This window comes from Budorcas taxicolor, chromosome 10 (genome assembly GCF_023091745.1).
Source record: "Budorcas taxicolor isolate Tak-1 chromosome 10, Takin1.1, whole genome shotgun sequence".
Classification (NCBI taxonomy): domain Eukaryota; kingdom Metazoa; phylum Chordata; class Mammalia; order Artiodactyla; family Bovidae; genus Budorcas; species Budorcas taxicolor.
Genome location: NC_068919.1, coordinates 28,082,585 through 28,110,068, shown reverse-complemented (window position 1 = coordinate 28,110,068; position 27,484 = coordinate 28,082,585). Strand labels below are relative to the sequence as shown.

General features: G+C 42.5%; 1 protein-coding gene across 1 annotated transcript in view; it reads right to left on the bottom strand.

The window, feature by feature from the left end:
• Window positions 1–27,484, bottom strand: part of FMN1 (formin 1) — a 432,398-nt gene that overhangs the window by 296,774 nt on the left and 108,140 nt on the right. The window contains exon 3 of the mRNA XM_052647085.1: window positions 14,108–14,225. Within this exon, the coding sequence (XP_052503045.1) occupies window positions 14,108–14,225 (118 nt within the window). The remainder of the gene's footprint in view (window positions 1–14,107; window positions 14,226–27,484) is intronic.

Genomic DNA, 27,484 nt, shown 5'->3' with positions numbered 1-27,484 from the left:
TCCTAAAAGAAACCAACTCCAAGTATTCACTGGAAGAACTCATGTGGAAGCTGAAGCTCCAGGACTTTTGCCACCTGATGTGGAGAGCCAACTCACTGGAAAAGACCATGATGCTGGGAAAGACTGTGAGCAGGAGGAGAAGAGGGCAACAGAGGATGAGATGGTTGGATGGTATCATCAACAGAATGGACATGAGTTTGAGCAAACTCTGAGAAATAATGAAGGACAGGGAAGCCTGGGGTGCTGCAGTCCATGGGGTTGCAAAGAGGCAGACATGAGTCAGCAACTGACCAGCAACAATGCACACTGAATACAGTCATATCCTATGACCAGAAATCCCACTCCCCAGGATATACCAAGGAGAAATGTGTTCCTTTGTGTGCCAAAGACACATACAAGAAAATGAACAGCAACATACTCGTAACAGCCCCAAAGTGAGGACAACATGAAGGTCCATCATGGATGAATGAACACATCGCAATACATTCATACAGTGAAGGAGTATAAAACAATGAAAACAAATAGATGACAGGTACCTACGATTACATGTTTGGTTCTCACAGCTTAATGTTGAAGGAAAACAGCCAGACACAAAATGAATCCATTTAGGTTCAGAAGCACTGAAACTATAGTGTTAGAAGTCAGGATTGTGGTTTCTTTGGAGGAAAAAGGTAGCTGTGATAGGAAGGGGGCAAGATAGGGGCCTCAGGGTTGTAGGCAATGGACTATTTCTTGATTTGCATGGTGGTTATGTTCACTTTGTTATAATTTATGGAGCCATTATATTATTTGTGATGAAATAAAAATCTGTATTCTAAAGCAAGTCAAGGAAAATTTACATTTTTTCTTTGGACTTTGGCTTCCTCTCTCCCCTCTACTGTATATTGTGTATATGCATTATACATTGACCAAACCTTTCCATCAGAAGAAAGAACTACTCAACCATATAAACGACATTCTCCAAGCATCAACAAGATTACTCGTTAGGAACACCCTTCCTTAATCTTGTAAGGTGGTCATGACTCAAGATCCACTCCTCTTTCTAATGGGCAGAACAGTTCTTGGAGAGTTCTGAAAGTCTATTCCCGGGTTTTAAGTTTTAATTTGGCTCAAATAAAATTTTCCATTTCTTTCTGAGGTTGAGTGATTTTTTCATGAGTACTTGTAATATGAGCAATTTCCCACATGTATGCTACACTTCAACATAAACTGTTTTTTTAGAAAGCCAACTGTGGGAATTCCTTGACAACCCAGGCTTCCCAGGTGGCACAATGGTAAAGAATCCGCCAACAAATGCAGGAGATGCAGGTTTGATCCCTGGGTCGGGAAGATCCCCTGGAGCAGGAATGGCAACCCACTCCAGTATTCTTTCCTGTAAAATTCCATGGACACAGGAGCCTGGTTGCCTACAGTGTATGGGGTCACAAAGAGTCAGACACAACGGAGCATACATGCATGCACACACACACCCCTTGGCGACCCAGTGGTTAGGACTCCATGCTTTCATGCCATGGACCCAGGTACAATCCCTGGTTGGGGATCTAAGACCCTGCAAGCTGCTTGGTGTGGTCAAAACCTAACATAATAAGCTAGCTGTGATGCCATTGAACTTCATATATTATCTCATTTTATCTTTACAATAATTATTTTAAATTATCATCATTGCTCTTTTTAAACAGTTAGTAGATGGAAGAGCCAAGCTTCAAACTCAACTCTATTGGATGCCCAAACCTATGAAACCCAAAGTAAAGGAAATACCAAACTTAAGCACATCCCTAAGATTTCCCTGGTTGAGTTTCTTTCTCTCTGAGATCATCTTCCACTTTTCCCATCTTACATTCTCATTCCTTCTTCTGGGAAAGAGTGCTCAAGAATTTAGCCATGGAACCTTTGCTTTAGTTACTAGTCAGAAATACAGTCACTTGTCCTTTCTATCAAAGAGGAAAACATTCACCATGTCCCAGCTGCTGTTTCTGGCAGGAGGGATCTGAAAGAGCGAGTACCCTTTCTTGGCTGAGCTGGTGGGGGATCCCAGAACAGTACAGGTGGACTGAAGGAAAGAATTCAATGCAAGTGAAAGATGTGTGTTGTGGGGGGAGTGGGGGCGGGGGTAGGGTACAGAGGTTGGAATGGTAGAGTGGTGCTTGGTGGAGGATCCAGAGAATAAGCACTGGGCAGCTGGCAACAGATTTGAAGAAGAGAAGAAAAACGAGGTCACCTGGATAGAAATTTTCAATAAAAAGAAAAAAAAAAATAGTGAAAGGAGGTATTTGTGAAAATGTGGCACAGGATATGGCATATCAAACTTCAGCCTCACCTCCCCAAAAGAAGCTTCAAAGTGGATTTTGGTGCTTGTTTTATTTTCTGTAAAACATCATAAGACTACTGAAATACACAACCATTAAAATAAAAACATGTGTTCCTGTACCTCCTCAAATCAAATAACATGCACCCTGCCTTTCAGCATACAAACTGAGCCCCATGAGCCCCACCTGAACTTTGCAAGAATCCACAAACCAGACGCATTTTTATTTGCTTTACGTTGCTTAAATGAGACTAGATCGTATTAAAGATACCATTAAAATTCATGTTAACAATTTTTATGAGTCAAAAAGCAGCATGAAATGACCCAGTTAATTTCTGTGGATGTGTCTGGTGAGCTGGCATGGTACCCATATCTCTCCTTTATTATTCAGATGGACTCACTCCAGTGCCATAATACTTTTTTTTTTTTTAATAATCAGCATAATTCTTAAATGCTCCTGTTCCCAGGAGCTTTTTTTTTTTCCCCCCCAAGGAAAGCTCCCTTTCCTTGCTGGAGCTTTAATTGTTGTATGTTGGCAGGAAAAAAAAAAAACCAACATCACTCACTCTCCAATGCCTTCCCCCATCTCCATCCCTGACTTGAAGCTGTGGTTCTTCTCTTTCTGCTGTCATTTCAGCTCTCTTATTAATTACATGTATCTTTCAGTAAGTCATAACCTCTCTGATTCTCATTTGTAAAACTAATAGGATGAATCACACAATTTCTGACATGCTTGCAGCTCTAAATTTTTAATATTCTAAAGTTTCAGATTCTGTATTTTAATCTCTTGCTTTTAGTCCTCTGAGCTAAAGACCTTTACTAATATTTCCTAGGACACAACGTATGATTCCTGAGTCGCTGGTCCACATTTTGGAATTCCCTCTGCTTAATATCAATTCTTCGTTCCCATTTGTGTTCAGGAAGTCAGTCTCCCTCCCCCACAGCTCCCAGATACACAGTAGAAGCCTGTAACACTTGTGTTACCTCTCGTTTCTCCGTATAAGATGCAAAGTTTTCCTGGGCCATTGGCACAGCTTCCAATTTCTGGACCATCACCCTAACTCCATGTAAGTGATGGTAATATGTCACAAAGTCCTGTGAAATATACAATGAATTAACCTATTGCCTAGACCATGAAAGAAGACACTTAGGAAAATCTGAATGGACGTATGATATTAAAGGAAAATCCATTCATGGCTAACATAGCTTGTTAGCTATGAATGAAGTTTTTAAAAGTACTAGAGGCCAATGAAATATTCCAAGATATTTATAGCTCTCCCTGGCTGGTGGAGACAAGAATGTCTGACTCACCAGGAAGGGTGGCAAACAGCTCTATCACTTTATAACCAAGGGAACCTAAGTTAGAAACAAACCAGAAAGTAGGCGGATCTTTATTGTAAGCTGAGTAATGGGTTACCTAAATTACTCCAAACAAGGACGCTCCTGAGCTACTCCAAGGTTCTGGGTGGTGTGAATAAGCCCAAAGAGAGGCCATACACACTGACAACTTGCCCACTCACAGTAATCCTGATGCCTGCTGGGTTCTATTTACTACATAAGCCACAGTGTTCCTTGAGTATGGTGGTCCTTGTGGCAAGCCCCAGTCCCAGGCCAGCTCTGAGGTACAGCCAGGGGAGAGAAGGGCAGTTCCAGATGCACACTGAAAGAGAAACTAAAGAAGCATAGTTCATTTTATTTTGGGAAAACATGAGGGCTTTCCCTTCTTTGTCCTTTTTTTCTCCATTTTTTTCTTTGGTAATTAAGTGACTGCCCGTTTCCTAAATGGTACCATTTTAATCTCACACACATTAGCTTCATTTCCTCCTCGGATGTTGAAGTACACAGTATGATGGTATACTTTTTAAATATCCTAATACTTAAATAATTAAGAATGAAATGTTTCAGGTCATTCATTATAACACAAAATAGGAGATGAAGAGGAAAGGAGGCCCAGCTCTAGGCTGAGCATTTGCAGCAAAGGTTCTTCATCTAAGCCTGGGGAGGTGACAAGAGGTGGGAGAGGATGTCCACAGATGGTTGTGGGGTGAGGAGGGTCTGAAAGAGTGTAGATGCAAAATTAACTGCAATGTCTTCTTCCATAGCTTTCTATCATCATTAGGCTTTTAAAGGAGTCTCAGAATACTAAAAATCACTAACCAGAGTAAAACTAAGGAACAGTACCCCCTGAGACCAGATGGTTCAAACATGCCCTTCACTCAGGCCAGCCCTGACCTCAGGAGGAAGATTTGAGTATTCAGTATGTGTGACTCACTAGATTTGAAGGAATGCATTTGACTTTAAGGAAAAGTAATCACAAGATACAGTTTCATATCAAGTTTTTGTTTTTGTTTTTTTTTTTCCAAAAAAAATAACATGCCTGGGAAAACATTTAGAAAAAGTATAAGATATACCCCTATGTATCCATGTACTTAGTTTATTAAGTCAGAAAAGAAAACTTAAATAAGATATGTTCCTGGTAAGAAATACTAAGCATTTTAAAGATCTTGATTCTCATTCCCACCTTCACGTTAATTTATAAATAATGCAATTCCAATAAAAGTCCGAAAGGGATTCTTTCAAAATAAGACTAAGTAAGCTAAAGTTTTCTGGAAGAAAAAAATAAGAAACAAAAAATTTTTTGGAAGTATGCCTGAGAACTTGAACAGATTCTGAGATGTATTATAATAGTACAATAATGAAGATACTGGTACAAAATACAAACACAAAGAGAACAGAAGGCTCAAGACTGTCCTAAACATATCCTGGAGAGGAATAACTATTCCAGAAGCTTGCTGTACAATTAGCTACTTACAAAACCAGAAGCTGTCATTAGCTCTCTATTGCAGGCTAGGCCCTGAAATAAGTTTTCAATATGAAATGGACAAAAAGAAGAGAAGGAAAGAAGAGGTAGAAAGAAATCACTTAAGAAATTTAAATATAAAGCTGATATTTGAGTAGGCGAAGTCCTCTTAAGCCAAAAGAAAAGCCATACAATAAAATGAGAGCAGATTTGATTATATAAACATCTAAAATTTCTATACACCAGAAAATACAAGTAAAATAGAAAGCAAATAAGAGGGAAAAATAATTTCAGTGTTTTAAAAGTACTGATTTCATACTGAACAACTTTTGATAAGAAAATTAAGTTTGGCAATTAACATTCATAAAAACCTGAAAAAGGCATATATACTTTTATTTAGCCATTGCACAAGTAATGTATTCTAAATAAAGAAAACACTGATAAACAAAAATATTTATGTTTTCATCATTATATATTTCAAAAAATGAAATCTACAAATTAATCATTGTTCAATGCAGAAATAAAAGATAAGTCACATTTTCAAGTATAAAAAGCTGTCTGTACAGTGTGATAAAAAAAAATTTTAAGTATTAAATTCACATAGGACTATCACAATTCAAAATGGTGGAAATGATATCTCTACGAAACACAATTTAGAGATTCTGTTTTACTCTGTGATATTTCTAGATATTTCCAAACATGTTTTATTTTGTAACATTGGGAAACCACTGAGAGCCTATGGAAGATTTTCTGAGATCAGTAAACAAAGCCTCTACACTAAGGTGAAGTAGGTGTGCACAGGGCAAGGCTCTGAGCAATAGCCATTGTCTGTTTCTATGACCTAATTGGAGTAGAAAACATACCCTCCCACGAGATACAAGGCAGGAGCTTTTCTTCACGCCCTATGTGGTCCGTGTGTGCCAATTCTTTGCACAGACTGTGGGGCCTCAGAACCTTCCTTCACCTAGAGTCAGCCAGCAGTGTAACTGTGCTGGGTATCTTTCATTTGCCTCCCAGATCCACTCTTGCCCCTTCTGGGTCTTTCTCTGGGCTCTGCTGTCTGGCCTAAAGTTGATTCCAGTCCTCTAACTTCTCTTTGGATTTGGCCAAGAGGAGAGATGGCAGGAGACCAGAGAGCGGGAGAAGAAAGTCAGGGCATTTATTCCCCCAGCTCCCTCCCACAGGCAGGTCACCATGGCCTGGCTGCATGACTCCACTGAAGGCCACAGCTCCTGTTGGGTAGCCCCCTCGACACCACTCAGCCTCCCTCTGACATTCTGGGTTTTCTAGCAGCTTCACCTGACCCTGCCTGGGCTGTAAACACCTCCCATGATTACTAGCCCCAGAGAGCTGCTCCATCTCTCACTGCTTTTCCCAAACCCCATCCATGCCTTTGTAAACCATCTCCAACAAACTGTCAATCAAATCATCCTCACTTGATCCTTGACAAGACCCTGGCTGATACAGTAATACTATACAGAATTATCTAAAGACAAAATAAGTATAGCTAAGTGCATTTATTCTCCATAAAGCAAAGTGAAAAGAAAAAAAGAAAAAAGTAGCCTAATAGGGTCTAGAAAATTACTTCAAGTTTGAGATACAAGTTTAACCCCATGTTACCTCTATGATTTGACTATTCTATGATACCTAGATCCTTATTATGTCCAATCTTTTTTTTTTTTTTTTAGAAGACGTTGGGCCTGTTACAAACCCTTAAGTAACCTCACCACAGATAGGACAGCCTGTTAGAGAATGAACAGAAGAGATCCCTGGGGATCTATCTCTGATAAGACAAATGGCTTTTGCAGCATTAAAGGTTCAGTTCAGTTGCTCAGTCGTGTCCGACTCTTTGTGACCCCATGAGTCGCAGCACGCCAGGCCTCCCTGTCCATCACCAGCTCCCGGAGTTCACTCAGACTCACAACCATCGAGTCAGTGATCCCATCCTAGCCATCTCATCCTCTGTCATCCCCTTCTCCTCCTGCCCCCAATCCCTCCCAACATCAGAGTCTTTTTCAGTGCGTCAACTTTTTGCATGAGGTGGCCAAAGTACTGGAGTTTCAGCTTCAGCCCCATTCCCTCCAAAGAAATCCCAGGGCTGATCTCCTTCAGAATGGACTGGTTGGATCTCCTTGCAGTCCAGGGGACCCTCAAGAGTCTTCTCCGACACCACAGTTCAAAAGCATCAATTCTTCGGTGCTCAGCTTTCTTCACAGTCCAGCTCTCACATCCATATATGACCACTGGAAAAACCATAGCCTTGACTAGACAGACCTTTGTTGGCAAAGTAATGTCTCTGCTTTTCAATATGCTATCTAGGTTGGTCATAACTTTTCTTCCAAGGAGTAAGTGTCTTTTAATATCATGGCTGCAGTCACCATCTGCAGTGATTCTGGAGCTCCCCAAAATAAAGTCTGACAGTGTTTCCACTGTTTCCCCTTCTATTTCCCATGAAGTGATGGGACCAGATGCCATGATCTTAGTTTTCTGAATGTAGAGCTTTAAGCCAACTTTTTCACTCTCCTCTTTCACTTTCATCAAGAGGCTTTTCAGTTCCTCTTCACTTTCTGCTATAAGGGTGGTATCATCTGCATATCTGAGGTGATTGATATTTCTCCCTGCAATCTTGATTCCAGCTTGTGCTTCTTCCAGTCCAGTGTTTCTCATGATGTACTCTGCATACAAGTTAAATAAGCAGGGTGACAATATACAGCCTTGACGTACTCCTTTTCCTATTTGGAACCAGTCTGTTGTTCCATGTCCAGTTCTAACTGTTGCTTCCTGACCTGCATATAGGTTTCTCAAGAGGCAGGTCAGGAGATGGTATTCCCATCTCTTTCAGAATTTTCCACAGTTTATTGTGATCCACACAGTCAAAGGCTTTGGCATCGTCAATAAAGTAGAAATAGATGTTTTTCTGGAACTCTCTTGCTTTTTCCATGATCCAGTGGATGTTGGCAATTTGATCTCTGGTTCCTCTGCCTTTTCTAAAACCAGCTTGAACATCTGGAAGTTCATGGTTCACGTATTGCTGAAGCCTGGCTTGGAGAATTTTGAGCATTACTTTACTAGCGTATGAGATGTGTGCAATTGTGTGGTAGCTTGAGCATTCTTTGGCATTACCTTTCTTTGGGATTGGAATGAAAACTGACCTTTTCCAGTCCTGTGGCCACTGCTGAGTTTTCCAAATTTGCTGGCATATTGAGTGCAGTACTTTCACAGCATCATCTTTCAGGATTTGAAATAGCTCAACTGGAATTCCATCACCTCCACTAGCTTTGTTCGTAGTGATGCTTTCTTAGGCCTACTTGACTTCACATTCCAAGATGTCTGGCTCTAGGTGAGTGATCCCACCATCGTGATTATCTTGGTTGAAGATCTTTTTTGTACAGTTCTTCTGTGTATTCTTGCCACCTCTTCTTAATATCTTCTGCTTCTGTTAGGTCCATACCATTTCTGTCCTTTATCGAGCCCATCTTTGCATAAAATGTTCCCTTGGTATCTCTAATTTTTCTTGAAGAGATCTCTAGTCTTTCCCATTCTGTTGTTTTCCTCTATTTCTTTGCATTGATCGCTGAGGCTGGCTTTCTTATCTCTTCTTGCTATTCTTTGGAATTCTGCATTCAGATCTTTATATCTTTCCTTTTCTCCTTTGCTTTTCACTTCTCTTTTCACAGCTATTGGTAAAGCCTCCCCAGACAGCCATTTTGCTTTTTTGCAAAACAAAAAAAGCGTAGGCAGCTGTGACCGGTGCACAGAGTGCGGCCTAGAGGAGCAACCCAACGTCCGAGGTCAGGGGCAGAAGCCGGGAGGACCCCAAGCCCAAGGAGCGGCAGCCAAGATGAGTTACCTCACATCAGAGGTCAGGGCAGCGGCCGAGAGTGCCAGGCTGCAACAGCACAGGAATGGCTGAGAGGAGCTACCCCGTGTCCAAGGTCAGGGGCGGCAGCCAAGAGTGCCAGGCTGTGACAGGGCAGGAGCATCCGAGAGGAGCTACCCCACGCCTGAGGCCAGGGGTGAGCAATCCCACATCCAAGGAGCGGTGGCTGCGCGGGTGCAGGAGGGCCTAGAGGAGCTATTCCACGTTCAAGGTCAGGAGGGGCTGCAGTGAGGAGATACCCCTCGTCCAAGGTAAGGAGCAGCGGCTGCACTTTGCTGGAATAGCGGTGAAGAGATACCCCATGCCCAAGGTAAGAGAAACCCAAGTAAGACGGTAGGTGTTACAAGAGGGCATCAGAGGGCAGACACACTGAAACCATACTCACAGAAAACTAGTCAATCTAATCACACTAGGACCACATCCTTGTTTAACTCAGTGAAACTAAGCCATGCCCGTGGGGCCACCCAAGACAGGTGGGTCATGGTGGAGAGGTCTGACAGAATGTGGGCCACTGGAGAAGGGATGGCAAACCACTTCAGCATTCTTGCCTTGAGAACCCCATGAACAGTATGAAAAGGCAAAATGATAGGATATTGAAAGAGGAACTCCCCAGGTCTGTAGGTGCCCAATATGCTACTGGAGATCAGTGGAGAAATAACTCCAGAAAGAATGAAGAGACGGAGCCAAAGCAAAAACAATACCCAGCTGTGGATATGACTGGTGATAGAAGCAAGGTCCGATGCAGTAAAGAGCAATATTGCATAGGAACCTGGAATGTCAGGTCCATGAATCAAGGCAAATTGGAAGTGGTCAAACAAGAGATGGCAAGAGTAAGCGTCGACATTCAAGGAATCAGAGAACTAAAATGGACTGGAATGGGTGAATTTAACTCAGATGACCATTATATCTACTAATGCAGACAGGAATCCCTTAGAAGAAATGGAGTAGCCATCATGGTCAACAAAAGAGTCTGAAATGCAGTACTTGGATGCAATCTCAAAAACGACACAATGATCTCTGTTCGTTTCCAAGGCAAACCATTCAATATCACGGTAATACAAGTCTATGCCCCAACCAGTAATGCTGAAGAAGCTGAAGTTGAATGGTTCTATGAAGACCTACAAGGCCTTTTAGAACTAACACCCAAAAAAGATGTCCTTTTCACTATAGGGGACTGGAATGCAAAAGTAGGAAGTCAAGAAACACCTGGAGTAACAGGCAAATTTGGCCTTGGAATGCGGAATGAAGCAGAGCAAAGGCTAGTAGAGTTTTGCCAAGAGAATGCACTGGTCATAGCAAACACCCTCTTCCAACAACACAAGAGAAGACTCTACACATGGACATCCCCAGATGGTCAACATCAAAATCAGATTGATTACATTCTTTGCAGCCAAAGATGGAGAAGCTCTATAACAGTCAACAAAAACAAGACCAGGAGCTGACTGTGGCTCAGATCATGAACTCCTTATTGCCAAATTCAGACTTAAATTGATGAAAGTAGGGAAAACCACTAGACCAATCATCTAAATCAAATCCCTTATGATTATACAGTAGAAGTGAGAAATAGATTTAAGGGTCTAGATCTGATAGAGTGCCTGATGAACTATGGACTGAGGTTTGTGACACTGTACAGGAGACAGGGATCAAAACCATCCCCATGGAAAAGAAATGCAAAAAAAAAAAAAAAAGCATTAAAGGTAGACATTGACTTTTTTTTTTCTTTTAGGCTCCCCTTGTATTGTTTCACACCTTTTCACTTGGTTGTGATTGGGTTTTACTTAGCCCTGGGCTTCACAAGGTAATCAAGTTTACTCCACCCAGATGTTTCTGGTCCACAGTGCAGGAAAGCGGCAGGGACTCAATGTGACTTCACCATTTAAGAATGTGATGAGCCCACTGAAAAATTCTTCCAAAAAAAAGCCAGACTATCCCATAAGCCTGTTTCGAGAGCAAACTCCTGTACTCAGGAGGAGGAGGAAAGACAATTCTGTGAACATGAGGGCTGTAGTCCCCAGTCCAATTCCAAGGAATGCTGGGGGAGGGGAGGGGATTTGGGGGTGGGGAGACAGAATGCTCTTTTCACTCATAATAGCTTTGAGGCATCCCAAGCACAAAGCAGAATTGCATTGCTAATAATGTATAAAAGGACAGTACAAGGCTTGGGAAAAGGGATTCTTCTTCATTTGAGCAGAGCAATTCAAATACTGTGTGAATGAACACAGGGGACCCTCCCTGGTAGAGGTCAACTCCAGCGCCTGCGCAAGTCCCTTGAGTGACAGCTCTGGTGAGCGCGAGTGCCCCTCTCAACTGGCACATCACCTGGGCTCTGAGAGCTCAGAGACTGGCAGTGGAAGGGCCCTTGATGGTGGATGCAGCGTCATCAGAATGGCATCAGAGGCTCCAGAGGGAGCCAAAAGCTTTAGCTGCCAAGGGAGTGAGTTTGTTGCAGTGTCAGCAGCTATACATGATGCTGATGGCTTTGGCAGTGGCAGAAGAGTTCATCCTTGACAGCTGGCACCAGCAACAGTGGTCAGCTTCTCTCACATGGCTACGAGGGCTCCAGAAGCCATAGTTTAAAGGGACAGCTTCCCTTAGATCAGCTCTTTCTTTTTATCCTTGAACAAAAGTGATCTGACTATATCAGATGACTGCCTAAGCCCTCAGAAAGACATCACTGGACAATGAACTCTGAACAGAGGGAAACACAAGCAGTGGCACATCCAAAGTAGCCAAGGGCAGCACAAGTACAGTGAGAGATTCATAATGAAAAAAACCATCTCTGGGCCAGCCCTGCCAAGGACTGGGCTCCAATGTTGATAGCACAGAACTCTTACATCTGTGTGCTTAATCGCTTAGTTGTGTCTGACTCTTCGTGACCCCGTGAACTGTAGCCCATCAGGCTCCTCTGTTCATGGGATTCTCCAAGCAAGAGTATTAGAGAGGATAAGCATTCCCTTCTCCAGGGGATCTTCCTAACCCAGGGATGGAACCCAAGTCTCCTGCATTGCAGACAGATTCTTTATCATCTGAGTCAATAGCATACTTGAAATATGAATGCTAGACTCCTGCTATCCCATTTCACTAACTTAATGAATTATACATGCCAGGAAAAATTAAAAGCACTTCGAACACCCTGAAATATTTTGGATCTAATTTTTCTATCTCTGTGCTCCCTACTTCCCTGAGGGCAGGGAAACCAATGGAAATACCACAAAATGTATTGTTATAAACTACGTGCTTATAAGATTCCAGATTTCTCAACAACAGAACTTAAAATCACAAGGAAAATGTTAGCTTCCTTAAGATTAGCAATAAATGACAAGGCAACCATATGTTGGTATTGAGTCATGGAGTAAAAAGAAGTTTCCTGCAGGCATAGGGTATTCTGCTTTAACACTCCGTAAAGTGTTATCAGCAGAATAATTACTGCTACAAAGTTCATAAGAAAACAAGCACCAGACCTGGGAGCATAGAAAGTGAGCAACAGGACTGCCACCCATGGGAACCAGCTGGGGACCGAGATGCCTTCTCCAGACAACAGTCAGCCTTCTCTCTGTAGCAAGCTGTCCTTGTGCCATCACAATGCACCCAAGAGGACTGTTACTATTCATTGATTGCCCCCTCCTTTTCCCTCATCTAATCCCAGACCTTAGGTTGGTCTGAGAACACACATTTCATAAACAAAAAAAAAAAAAAAGAGAGAGCGAGCTTGGAAAGCTACTGACTTTGGGTGTACTTACACAGCAAGGTAATGACAGGACTCCTCTGAGCTTCTAGAAACAGAAGAGAAGAGAAAGCAAAGACTCGGGAATCTCTATAGAGTATAAATGCCCCCAAATACGATTTCACATAGACTGAAAAGTCATGTAGGATGGAAGACTGCCACCCCATTACATACTAGGAATAAGAACTCATAGGATTCTGGTTTTTCACTAATGGGAACTTCAGGACTCTCGACTGTTCAAACTGTGACAAATTATGGGAAAGACAACTGGGTAGGTGGTCAGTATTGCAGTCATAAGCATTCTGATTTTGGAAAAATCAAATGTAGGCAAGAAGAATGAAATAGTAATATACATTTTCACCAAGGCATGATAGCTTTCACTCTGTAAGTCAAGCAGGTGAGAAAAAAACGTCATCAAGTAGTTGTCTTGGGGGTAGTCAGAAGTTTGCAACTGTGTACGTGGAGGCTAGAACTGAGATTCATTCATGCCATCACTTACTGATTGTAACTTGATCATCTTTCAAAAAGCCTGTGGATTACTAAACCATCCAAACTCTGATCCACTTATGTCGACCAATCAACCAATAAGAACTGAAAGAAGTACTTCTTTTGCATAACCATACAGACTGGTAATATGTACAGATACCTAAAACAATCAACAAAATGTAAGCCTATGTAAGAAATCTTCAAATATCAGGAAGAAGACAAAGAGCTTTCCTCATAGATACATAAAAACACACATATATACAATTAAGACATAATCTCCTCCCATTCTTTTTTTTTTTTAATTTCATGTGAACCCTTCACTTGAAAAGTAAAAATATCTAGATTCCCATTCTATTTAAATACATTCAAGCAAAGCTCTGGGGAAAGATTTCCAGGGAATTAGATTGCTTTGAAATTGGCCACGCGTTAAATAAAGCTTTGTCTAACAAAAGTGAAAGAGTAACTGATGGCATCTGCACATTCACTCTGCACAAGGTTCCTGCGGCTCAAAAGCATTACTTGAAGACAAAAAACAAATTGTATTCCAGCTCTGGAGACTCACACTCTGCCTCTGCCAGAAGCCCTGACGGCTCACACACTCTCTGAGGGCCAACCACCTGCTTCCTGAAGCATCTGTAATCTACCCTCTCCGTTAGTTCCCCCAAGGTTCTCCTCCTTTTCACAAGTGCCCCCTTTCATTCATTTCACTGCGCTCACCTTTCATCTCTAAGAGATTCATTCCTGATAAGTGAGCCAGGGTTCAGTGTAACACCGAAACCAACAAGAAAAGCGAAGCATTGCATTTTATAATGAAACAAAAACTCCAATTCTCGGAGTCCACTCAGCTAGAACTGAAAGCCAATGCAGCGAGAGATTCATTCCTGAGTGAGACCTGGCTTCTGTTCACATCACCTGCTTCAGTGTACTTCAGTCCCACTTTTTCTTCGGTGTCCTTTGTCTTCGGTGGTGGCCAGACAGCCTGGAGTCTGCCAGGAATCCTATCATCCTGCTCAGTGGGGCTGTGGTCAGGCTGTGGGAAAAGTGGGCAGAGAAAAGTTTAAGTTCAATAAAATGTGACCACAGCCAACTAAACCCTGAGAATGCACTCACTCCAAAATGAATTCTGATCGCCAGTTGCATAGTGCTCTCACTCGCTGCAACTGAAACAACTCACTACAATACAATCCTTTTCCAGAAATGTAAAGTGATCAGCTGGAGTGGAAAAATGAAACAACTTAAGGCCAAGTATTACACAACCTTCAATAAGTGATTTTTAGCATGTAACTCCTTTTAAAAAAACCATAAATACACTCTGAGTTGAAGATACAAATGTACTATAATTTGGTACACTTATAGGTATGTTTACAAATATAGCCCAAATAACTCCAGGGTTAAAAATATAAACCAGCTTTGCACTTTCCATGAACATTAGTTCTAGGTCAAGATAACATTTCTCTAAGACATTCACATTGATCAATTCTTTTTCTTTTCTACAAAAAAAAAAAAAAGAATGAGATGGCTTTCACATTCAAGCTATTTTTACAGAGGTTGATTTTACAACCAGAAGAATGCTATATTGTGTTTAGTTTTTAACTGCAACCCAAGCTAATTTTTCTAAAGACCTTAAATTTAGCATTTTAACTGATCAAATGTATGAAGGAATGATAATTATTTTTAAGGTGAAACTAAGCAAAAAATTCTACTCACTGCCATTATGAACTTTTAAGATCCACTGAACAAGTGCTTGCTCATCCTTACAAATTTCCTGAATACTTTAAACAATTGTAACAGTTTTCACTAATTAGATGGTTACCATGTGCTAACTTCATTTATTCTTCACAACTACCATATAAAATAAAGGTTATTTTCATCGTTTTGCTGATGAAGAGATTGAGGCTCAGAGAAGATCAAGGTCACCCAACCAGTAATTGGTGGAGTTAGAATTATAACCCAGGTCTCATTCTAAACCCAGGTCTCATTCTAAACCCAGTTCTCAATCAGGATGCCTTGTAACCAACACAGAACATTTTAATCACATCACAAACATGTATTTGGCCAAGTGACCAATTTTCAAAATAAAAATACAGTTTTCACAGAGGTATAATTAAGTGGGCAGGAAGTTTGGGCTACATTTCCATACTGCATTGATTCTGATGCTGCCTGGTTTTTAGAAGCACATTTACTATTAATGCTTAAACTCAGAGTGACAGTTTCCCTTTCTGATCTGCACATCTTTACTTAAACACTTTTCTTACAACAACCCAGAGAAATATAAGAAAGAAAGAAAATGCTCCAACCCCAAAATGCTGTCCAACTCCAAACTCCTTATTAGGACCACTTGATTATATTATCTTTCACCTAGAGGAAGGTCACTAAGAGTAGGTAATAAGATCCTCTTTGACAGGAAACCTGAAAAGAAACTTGGCTGCATCACACTTTATGACAAATCACAGAACCCAACTGCTACGTACGCTTTTGGAATCTGAGGGGCCATCCGCAGGCCTTGACCTTGATCGCTCAAACACAGCTCTTAGGGACTCTTTCTCATGCCTCATCTTGCGCTTGAGAGCTTCCAGCTCAGAGGTGTCAGCCGTGGTCCCCTTTTTGGGGGGACGGATGAATAAGGCTTTAAAGGCCTCCAAGGCAGTCTCTGGCGGCTTTGGCTTGACCTCTCCTCCCTGGGTTTGGGCTTCTCCGGGGTCGCTCTGGCTCTCCTGAGGTGCACCACAGCCCATCTCTTCCCCCTTGGGCTGTTCAGGGTCTTCTGCCTTTGGTTCGGCTTTGGGGACGTCAATGCTGAGCAGCTGAGAAAGCTGCTCCAGGAGAGTGGGAGTGGCCTTTGGATAGCTTGATTTCTCTCCCGTCTTCACTGCTGGAGGCCCTGCCTGTGCTAGGGACCGCTGGACTGGTTGGGTCAACTTGAGCAAAGCCAGGTCCCCATCCTTTGGTTTAATTTCAGTGATGGTCTCCCCACCCTCTGTTGGGGCTCCCTTCTTCAGCACACGAAGCCCACTGAAAAAAGCTGGAAGCTGGAAGGACTTCTCTCCAGGGACTTCTTTTTTAGAAGAGGTGTTCTCAGTGACACCAACACTTGAGTCCTGGTCTGCTACCACAGGGGGAGCTATGGAGCCTTTTTCTCCCGCTTCTCGCTGGCAAGGGCTGTGCTCTGTCTGAAGGCCACCTTTGTCGGGTTCCAACTTGCGGCTTATCTCCTGCAGAGTTCTTTGAGGACTTTCTCCACTGAGCTCTGCATCACTCCTGTCACCAGGGGCGGTATTTTCCCTTCCATCTCCTGGCTTTTCTTGGGGCTCCTCAGATGGCTCAGATAAAACACCACCAGGGGATCTGGGGCTATTGCTCTTGCTTCCCTCTTCTGGTTCCTGGCCTCCATCATCAGAGTCAGAATCACTGGTGGTGTTCACCAGGGTCCCTCGAACCAAAATGACATTGTCTTGGCTCACGTTCAAAGCAGCAAGTGGAAGCAGCTCTTGTCCAGGGAGAGAAATCCCGACCTCTGCTTCTCCCCTAGGACTTCCCTCCGTCTGCATCTCCACTTTTGTCTTCCCATCGTTTCCATGGTCAGGTGGAACCTGAGCCCCTGCCTCCTGCAGATCCGATCCACTACTGGGCTCCACCACTAAATTATGGAAGGCTTTCAGCACCGCGTCTTCCTCTTCGGGTTTCACAGATTCCAATTTACTCCTGAACCCAAAGAGGGATTTCATAGAGAACTTGGTAAGGATCGACAGCGCCGGGTCAAGTCCAGCTTCAGGCTGTACTGGTTTCGAGCCATCGCTGCCATTCAGAGCGTTTCCAACTTCCTCCATGTCCCAGCAGTGCCCTGGGTGGCAGTTCTCACTTCTGCTACCTTCCCCTGCCCTCTCAGTTTCTGCACTCCATCGGCTCTTAACTTCCAGAACGGAGAGCAACAGGACCGGCCGGTGGACTCAGCCGCAGCGCCAGCACACTTGGCCCGGCCCTGGTCCCTCCCGAGCCCTCCTTCCGGTTTGCGCGGGGATGGGGTGCCCCGGGCAACTGTAAAAAGTCCACGGGGCTTTATGCCCAGACGCAGCTGAGGCTGCGCACCTTACTACACACGGACTGGGAGGCTGCTCCTCTGGGACTTCCGTATTTATTCCCGGGGACAAAAGGCTTTTTGTCGTAGGGAAAATCAGCCTGCCCCCACTCATCCCAGCCCAGGATTTGCCACGAGCTCCGCCCTAGTGCCAGCGGTTCTCCTGGTGGCTTTCAACTTCCTCATTGGTGAGCAAGGGAGGCTCCAGAGAGTGCTGAGCGGGCAAGCTGTTCCTGACAGCCCTCAACCACCCCCCCACCCCCACCCCAGAGCAGCCCAGGAAGTTCAAAAGTGAATCAGCAGAAAATGACTGAAATACTTCTTGCGGGCTCTCTTTTAGCATCTAAATCACGGTCATAAGCCTGTGCCATCCAAGCAAACAAAACAAAACTAGCACTGCACACAGACCGACAGCCGCTTACAAAGCCCGAAGCACAGAAATATTTAAAAGTAAAGAAAGAAACAGATCATCTCAAAGCGCCAAGGACTCGCAAAAGCTGTTAATTTACTACCCCTGAAGCTTTTTCTTTCTTTCTTTCTTTTTTTTTTTTAAGTGCTTTCTTCCGCTTCCCTGCAGGTTTCATCTGGAATGCAGATTTTAGCTTCCAGGGAAGGAAAACCAACAGGACTGGTTTCAGATTACTGCTGTTTTAGCTCTGCCCTGCTGTCATAGTGTTCTACAAACAGGTACTTAGGCCAGCACGCCCACCACGCCCACTGTCCACCAGCCTCTGGGTGGTAGAGTAAACAGCCCCAGTCAGGAGGGAATGATAACCCTCCACTCTCTTGGGCTAACCCTGGGCTTCTGTTCAGCAGCTCTGACTTCCTAGCTTTTTTAGGAATCCTGGTGGTGAAAGGGCACCCCTCTGTGCCTCAGCCATCCAACCAACAAATTGAAACTTAGCATGGTACAAAGTAACACACAACCTGCCTTGTTAGGCAAAGCGATTCATTAAAAAGATCCCCAAGGAGCCACATTCCCCTAAAGGGAAAAACATCTGAAAGGTCTCTATCAGGGCTCTGTCACAGACCCATTTGCCTAAAACAAAAACAGGAAAGACAAAACCACCACCAAACACCACCTCAGTGTAGTTTCCAATGCTGTACAAGCTGGGAACCTGGCAATGAAGGACATGGAAAAATTGCAGCTCTGTTTCCTAGCAGCATACCTGCCTCTTGGGGCAGCTTTCTGTTGTACCTGAAGGTCTCAGTGTTTACCAGATCCTATTGAGTCAGCAGGCATTTAGTAAGCACCTGGAATGGATAAGGCACTATGTGGATCAAGAGAGCCAAACTGGCTTAATAGTCATCATGGTTTAATAGTAATCACCGGCTCTCTGAACAAAGCTGCGAGAAGATCAAATGCAAACAAATTTATTCTGCAAAACAGAAGCTGTAGCCATAAGCAAAACAGCTGTCTTGCTTTATCTGCAGCACAGAATGGCTATGGCTTCCACACTGCCAACTTGAATTGTGTTCTTCACTGGGAAATTCAGATCACAATAATAAATTTCTAGTGCAATGTGTTCAAAAGAAACCTTCACACAAAAAGCGTACATGTGATTATAGCCCATCAACTCTTATAGGAAAATTAAAACAGTGCTTCCTCATCCCTGATTTGACCTTGTATCTAAATGGATACTTCCTGGTTGCTCCTGATCCCAGCATATTTTGAGATTATTAAATAGGGCATGGTTAATCAAAAGGCCACCACAACACTCAGGAAAATTCATTCGTGCCGTTTAAGCCTCATAACAAGCTTCCTATCTAAAGGAAATGCCTGTTGATAAAATCATACTTCTGCTTCTTCAGGACAGAAAAAGGAATCATTACATCAGATCATAAGATCAGTCTTCTGAAGAACCATGTAGACCAGTCATCATATGGGTGAGGGAAAGAGACATGGCCTATATTTGTTGTTCTTTAACCGAGAAAGCTCCATTTTCTCAGACATAATTATTGATTTCCAAAATAAGTTGCTAAGCATTTTCAGCAGATATGGGCAAAATGGGACATAAACTAGAAGGCTCTTCTACACTACAGCATGGAGTGGAAATGCAAAGTTCTAGCACCTTCTCAATACCCATGGACATGAATACAATGTCGTGGGAATCTTGGGTCCCAGGGAGACAATTTGATTCCAGTTCCTTGGCTTAGGGTGGAGAAGGTATTCTTAGGTTCATTTTAAAAATGAAGCAACCATGGCCAAGAGAATGCAACCAAGCGAAGGCGTACAGCTAATAAGTGGATGATACTAATAATACGTAACATTTATTAGGTGTTTACAAGCACTGTTCTAGTTGCTCCATGTGTATTAACTGATTAGTACATCTAACTATGGGCTTCCCTGATGGCTTCGTGGTAAAGAATCCACCTGTGAAGCAGGAGACACAGGTCTGATCCCTCTGTGGGGAAGATCCCCTGGAGAAGGAAATGGCAATCCACTTCAGTATTCTCGCAGGGGAAATACTATGTAGAGAGGAATGTGGCGGGTTACAGTGCATGGGGTCACAAAGGAACTGAACAACTTAGCAACAAAATCTCAACAACATCTACTATGAGGTTGGTATTACTTTCTTTTTCACGTTTGGAAACAGGCATGGAAAGATGATGTAACTTGCTCATATTCACAAGAAGAACTGGAACTTGAATCAAGGCAATCAGGCCACAGAATCCACAGTCACTCTTCTAACTTCTGAGCCCTGCTTCCTGCCATAATAGGACTCCACATCCACCTGCATCTTAAAATGTGCAGGCGTGTCAACCCAGTTAGGTGCTGGGGTCTCACTAGGGCACGTATTATACCTTACCCTCTGAAATGATACCGAAGACTGACTTCATGAGAAGAAAAAAATATGAGCGGGACCATTCTTTTCCCTTGTGAATTTAGAGGGGAAATCTAGACAGGCTACTTAGAAAAATCAAGCAAAAATTCCCTAGCTGGCTTGTCTACTGGTCACAGACAAGACACACAATCCTCACGACTCAGATTTATCAAGAGGCTTTCCAGTTTACCTGTACAGTTCTCCTTCATTTAGGAAACTGAGCTATCACAAAGATTCGTTCATCCAACAATCATGGTCAAGTACTAACTCTGTACGAGGCTTCCGGGACATAAAGATGAAGAAATTCCAGCCCTCCACCTTAATGAAACGTGAAGTTTAATAGGGGAAATCAGCCAAGAAAGAGGTGGTTCTTGTTCAGAGACTGTAACGTAGTACTTTATACTCCAGACTCAGTTTAATTAGCAATAGGTGGACCTAAGACAATTTTGAATGAAAGCAAGTTATAACCATAAAAATATGAAGACAAGTAAGAAAGAGCAGCATGGTAATTTAAAGAGATTTTTTGAATATTGACTCTTTCAGGACACTCATTCTCATGACCATGAGAAATGTTACATTATCTGGTCATTTAGGAAATGGAAAAATGTTTCAGACCATAGTAATTTTCAAATAAGCAGCCTACAAGTCTGACCTTAGTTGGGCGGTCTTGAAAAATTCCTCCATGTAATGCTCTAACATTCTCAGGGGGAAAAAGAATCACCTCTTTTGGACATTATTTTTGTCTTATTCTATGATACATGCTTTTAAAGTACCTACTATGCAAAAACAGCCAAGTAACAGCCAAGACTTTCTCCTTTACAACCTCACCTGATTCTCTTTTGTTCTAACCTCAAGATACTTAAGTCCTCTAATAGCTACCTGTGCAAAAGGCCAGATTAAAAATTACCTACTTTGGACAACTAGTTGAAATAGGCATGAGCAATATCAGGTAGGATAACTCACATGTTGCTCTTTGAAACTATTTGTTACAAGCAATCGGTACCCAGCTTGTGAAAACTGAATACAGAATTTATGTGGAGAATTTACTACTAATGAATTCTCCGTGTTCCTCCCATCTCACCATCTCCTCAGATTGAGGCTGGAGCTAACTGAATCTCATGGCAATGAGAACATCATTCCAATAAACAACACCTGGTGAGATAAGCCTTAAAAAAGGTAATAAACAAAAAAGGGATGTCATCTCCTGGAAGTAGTAGAACCTAGCTTCTTGAGTCTAATAACAACTAAAGGAATGAGCATTAAAATTTTTTCAAAATCAATTTGCAGAAATGGCACACTGTCTAAAGCAAAAACTTGTAAAGCCCCTTGCTCCCCACCTCACACACTCTTTGCAGCGCTCTCCCATGTCACTCAGCTTAGAGAATTCCTTCCCACACACATTCTCATAAAACCCTCTCCGAGCGCTCTCCCAGAAAGGCAAGGGAAAAATGAGATTAATTTCATGGTATTAGGCTAAATTTCTCATGTTTCTGCTTATCCAATATGCTCCAAGTTCTGGGCCTGATTTTTCACGACTGCTTCCAGCTTCTAGGGATTCAACTAGGTTCATGGAATGACTGCTGAAGAAAAGTAGAAGTTAAAATTAGTAAGAGTATGTAAGATTGTAGAAACTACTTCTGTGGAAGAAAAGTGTTTAGAGCAATGACTGGGAAAAGTAAGTAAGTAAACTGTGAAAAAAGATACGTGAGGTAATGGGTGGAGATGGGGTTTTGGAGGTTCAGGAAGCATGTTTTAAAAAAGTGACACTTCACTAAGTGAGCTCTGAGGAAATAAGGACATACAAGGTGTCAGATGAAAGAAGTATAAGATAATGGAAGAAGATGGGTAGAATCAAATTGTTGGGAGGCTTAAGAGGACTTCAGAAGAACTAGAAATCAATCAGCTCAACATTCATGTTTTAAAGATGGAGACATTTGGAGTCAAGAGAAGCTAACTAACTGTACCAGTTCATGAAGCTCAAGTACAACCATAGAATACAGCATCTTCTTTAGGTTCATTTTCTACATCTTGAAAATGGAGTTATGAGGCCAAACCAAGGGCAGAACTGGAGGCCTCCCTTAGGCTTCTTCTTCCATTTCAGGCAGCGCTCTGTCAGGCTTCACTACGGGAAATCCCTCTGCTATCTGCTGCAGGGCTTCAAACAGCCCCTCTAGCTCAGCCTCAGAAAAGCTAGCAGCTGTTTTCACTGATTGAAAACAAAACAGGCTGCATCTGCTGACAGCAACAACCGGACTCAGGGATTAAGGCCTTTTTCTGTCGAGCCATCTTGGTGCTAAATGTTTCTAAGACTGGTTCCACTGAGCTGTATTCAAAGTTTCTGTGAATGTTGGTAACAAACATTCCCTTCTCTTCTGAAAAGGAAGAGGAGAGGCCAAGGCATACTCGTGAAGTGGTAGAAGAATTAAGAACCTGGCCCTGGGTCCTGGGCTCACATCCTACCCTACTCCCGCAAGAAACTTTACCTTAGGAAGTTATATAAGCAACCTGTGTCTCAGCTTCCTCTCCTAAAAGTTTGGAATAAGAAAGGCTCCTTCTGTGTGGGTTATTAGAAGGATTAAATAAATGAATATGTGTTTCGCATTCCATCAGTGTCTGACACAAAATAAGTTCCATATGGATGTGACATGTTTTCAGAACAAAGGAACAGCTTTCTTAAGGGCATCAACTGATATCTAACAATGTTTTTTAACTTCGTCAATATGAAGCAAGTATTTACCCATGAAATGAAGGCCCAAGCAGGAAACTGCCCCGCCCAGCTTGCTCTTACCTATGCTCCCGGACAGAGGAGCCATTTGGTCTGAGAAAGATTATTCCCTACAGACTGTTGTTATTGTTGTTCAGTCGCTAAGGCATGTCTGACTCTCTGTGACTCCATGGGCTGTAGCCCGCCAGGCTCCGCTATCCATGGGGATCCTCCAGGCAAGAATACTGGGGAGGGTTGCCATGCCCACCTCCAGGAGAGTTTCCCACCGTGGGATCTTCTCCTGCTTTGGCAGAAGGGCTCTTTACCACCGAGCCACCAGGGAAGCCCTCCTTGTAGTTCAGTCAGTTCAGTTCAGTCGCTCAGTCGTGTCTGACTCTTTGCGACCCCATGTATAGCAGCACGCCAGGCCTCCCTGTCCATCACCAACTCCCGGAGTTCACTCAGACTCGCCTCCATCGAGTCAGTGATGCCATCCAGCCATCTCATCCTCTGTCGTCCCCTTCTCCTCCTGCCCCCAATCCCTCCCAGCATCAGACTCTTTTCCAATGAGTCAACTCTTTGCATGAGGTGGCCAAAGTACTGGAGCCTCAGCTTTAGCATCATTCCTTCCAAAGAAATCCCAGGGCTGATCTCCTTCAGAATGGACTGGTTGGATCTCCTTGCAGTAGAAGGGACTCTCAAGAGTCTTCTCCAACACCACAGTTCAAAAGCATCAGTTCTTCTGTGTTCAGCCTTCTTCACAGTCCAACTCTCACATTCATACATGACCACAGGAAAACCATAGCCTTGACTAGACGGACCTTTGTTGGCAAAGTAATGTCTCTGCTTTTCAATATGCTATCTAGGTTGGTCATAACTTTTCTTCCAAGGAGTAAGCGTCTTTTAATTTCATGGCTGAGTCACCATCTGCAGTGATTTTGGAGGCCAAAAAAATAAAGTCTGACACTTCTTCCACTGTTTCCCCACCTATTTCCCATGAAGTGATGGGACCGGATGCCATGATCTTCATTTTCTGAATGTTGAGCTTTAGGCCAACTTTTTTACTCTCCTCTTTCACTTTCATCAAGAGGCTTTTTAGTTCCTCTTCACTTTCTGCCATAAGGGTGGTGTCATCTGCATATCTGAGGTTATTGATATTTCTCCTGGCAATCTTGATTCCAGCTTGTGCTTCTTCCAGCCCAGTGTTTTTCATGATGTACTCTGCATAGAAGTTAAATAAGCAGGGTGACAATATACAGCCTTGACGTACTCCTTTTCCTATTTGGAACCAGTCTGTTGTTCCATGTCCAGGTCTAACTGTTGCTTCTTGACCTGAATATAGATTTCTCAAAAGGCAGGTCAGGTGGTCTGGTATTCCCATTTCTTTCAGAATTTTCCACAGTTTATTGTGATGCACACAGTCAAAGGCTTTGGCATAGTCAATAAAGCAGAAATAGATGTTTTTCTGGAATTCTCTTGCTTTTTCCATGATCCAGCAGATGTTGGCAGTTTGATCTCTGGTTCCTCTGCCTTTTCTAAAACCAGCCTGAACATCCGGAAGTTCACAGTTCACGTATTGCTGAAGCCTGGCTTGGAGAATTTTGAGCATTACTTTATTAGAGTGTGAGATGAGTGTAAATGTGCAGTAGTTTGAGCACTCTTTGGCATTGCCTTTCTTTGGGATTGGAATGAAAACTGACATTTTCTAGTCCTGTGGCCACTGCTGAATTTTCCAAATTTGCTGGCATATTGAGTGCAGCACTTTCACAGCATCATCTTTCAGGATTTGAAATAGTTCAACTGGAATTCCATCACCTCCACCAGCTTTGTTCATAGTGATGTTTTCTAAGGCCCACTTGACTTCACATTCCAGGATGTCTGGCTCTAGGTGAGTGATCACACCATCGTGATTATCTTGTTCGTGAAGATATTTTTTGTACAGTTCTATGTATTCCTGCCACCTCTTCTTAATATCTTCTGCTTCTATTAGGTCCATACCATTTCTGTCCTTTATCGAGCCCATCTTTGCATGAAATGTTCCTTTGGTAGCTCTGATTTTCTTGAAGAGATCTCTAGTCTTTCCTTATAAATAGGCCTACTAAATACCACACTTCCCCATACCATATCTGTGCCATGAGTGAGTTGAGCTCCAGAGAAAATTCTTTCAAGGGGTCCCTCTGGGTGTTTCAGGGCCAGTGCTCTCTGGATTGTTTTTTTTTTTTCTTTCCACGTGAAGAGAACAATTAGCTTGAAATGTTCCCATGTGGCTACTCTAGATGGTGACAAAGTTCACCTGTTTTTATTATAATACTTTTCCTCTGTTCCACAGTGATTTTTAAATCAGCTCAATAATTTCAGGGTGAAAAAAATCTATGAATTTGGATTTTTTCCAGAAGATCCTTTGCTTAAGAGTCTGTTGACACATGCTGATGCTGTGTGTTCCCTTAGCACTGAGACTTCCCTCCCTTTAGGGAAGGGTGTTCCCAGACAATGACTGGCCAGGGAGACTGCCCAAGGTGTCAACAGCAGGGCAAGGACCATTTTTTTGTTGTTGTTTTTAGGCCAACGCATTATACTTCAGAGCTGTACCGACTTCATTGAAAATGTCCTTACTCTTACAAAAATCAAGTTTGAAATAGTTATTGCATTACTGCTTAGGGTCTTGCGTGTATATGTGTGTGTGCATGTTCTTTGTGGTCTTGTGGACTGTAGCCTGCCAGGCTTCTCTGTCCATGGGGTTCTCCAGGCAAGAACACTGGAGTGGGTTGCCAAGCCCTCTTCCAGGGGATCTTCCCAACATAGGAATTGAACCCGCGTCTCTGGCATTGTAGGTGGATTCTCTACCCACTGAGCCACCTGGGAAGCCTGCTTAGGGTCTTACTGTCAGATATTTCTAAGATTGATTCCAATAAGCAGTATCAAAGACTCTTTAGAAATGGATTCAATGTCCATGACAAAATAAAATACTGTAAGGAAAAGGAAAGGCTGTGACTTACTTCTGAAGCTGGAGAGGAAGGGAAAAAGAACTTTAAGGTACAGAATTTTCTGGGACAGGTTTTCAAAGACTTTTGTATTTTCCCCAAATGACTAATAGTTTTGTCCCACAGAAATAACCACTACAGATGGCATGGGGTCCGTGGAGAAAGCACTTCACTGTGGCTAAAGTTGTTCATGATACAAGTTGTAGATACAGATCTGGACTCTAACAAACCATATGCATCTCTTGATGCTTTTATTCTCCTTCTTCCTGGGTATGAAGCTAGACAGCCATTGGCTTCACTATAACAAGGTATCTTTTTGTCCTTCCTTAGTTTTTAAGAAGTAAAAGTTATCTTGAGAATACTTGTTCCAACACCAAAGATCTAGTTATCAATTAAAAATGTTTTTAAATTTTAAAGGAGAAAAAAGAAAAAATAGGGAAGATGAGGATTTGCCCAATACAAAACAAAGGTGGATAACAAAGACATGCATTAGGGACGTGCGTTATTTTAGGGTGTCATTGTCCCAAGTAGGCACCATGTTAGGTTCCTTATGCAAGCTTTCTAGTATCTTAATCCTCCCAGTAACTCTAGGAGAAAGGCGTCAGTGACCCCATTTTATTAGTGCTGTTCATGGCAAGTTTCTGTAATGATGGAAAAGCCCTATATCTGTGTCATGCAATGCAGCAGATACTGGCCATAGGTGGTCTTTGAGCACTTAAAATGTTCCTAATGTAACCGAGGAACTACATTTTAAATTTTATTTCATCTTGATTGATAGCCATAGGTGGCTAGTGACTACTGTTTGGTCACTGCTTTTGACATTAACACCGGTGTTCAGAAAAAATTAGGACACTTCTAAGATTACACAACCAGTGAGTAGCAGAGTCAGGATCTGCACTGGATCAGCCTGATTCTAAACGTACCTTCTCTTCATTACAATAAGTCAAAGAACAATAGAATTTCGTAGTAGTTCTCTTTCACACGGAAACATCAGAATGGGGGCAAGTATTATAGATGATCACCTGGTTACCAGACCCAATGGCCACTGCAGTTAGAAAGAGTTGGCAGAGAGCAGAAATGACACGGAATCATTACTGATTCCTTGAAGTTAATACTCACATCATTTAGTCATTTTTAAAGAAAAATATGGAAACCAATGTAAAGGCATTAAAATTACAAAGGAGAAAGTAAGCTAAGCATTGTCACAAAAGTGAAGGTGCTAGTTGCTCAGTCCTGTCCAGCTCTTTGCAACCTCATGGACTATATAGCCCACCAGACTCCTCTGTCCATGAATTTCCCCAGGCAAGAATACTGGATTGGATAGCCATTTTCTTCTCCAGGGTATCTTCACAACTGTGATCCTATTCTTAACCACAGTTAAGAGAGGACAAAGAAAGAAAGAGGGGAGCATAGCCATGGCTTTTAAGTGAAACACATTTGGGTTCAACACAGGATCTTACTAGTTACACACAAACTGTGAGACTTAGGCAAGTTCTTTAGCTCTATGAATCAGTATTTACATATATAAAACGGGAAAAATATATAACTCATAGGATTGTTCTAAGAATTAAATGTGTTAATATCCCTAAACCAGTGCTCACTCAGTTCACCACAGCCACTCAATAAATAGTGACCATTATTACTGTGGGACATGTATAGCTGCAGAGATCAATAAAGTGGAAAAAAGAATCATATTTTGATAAT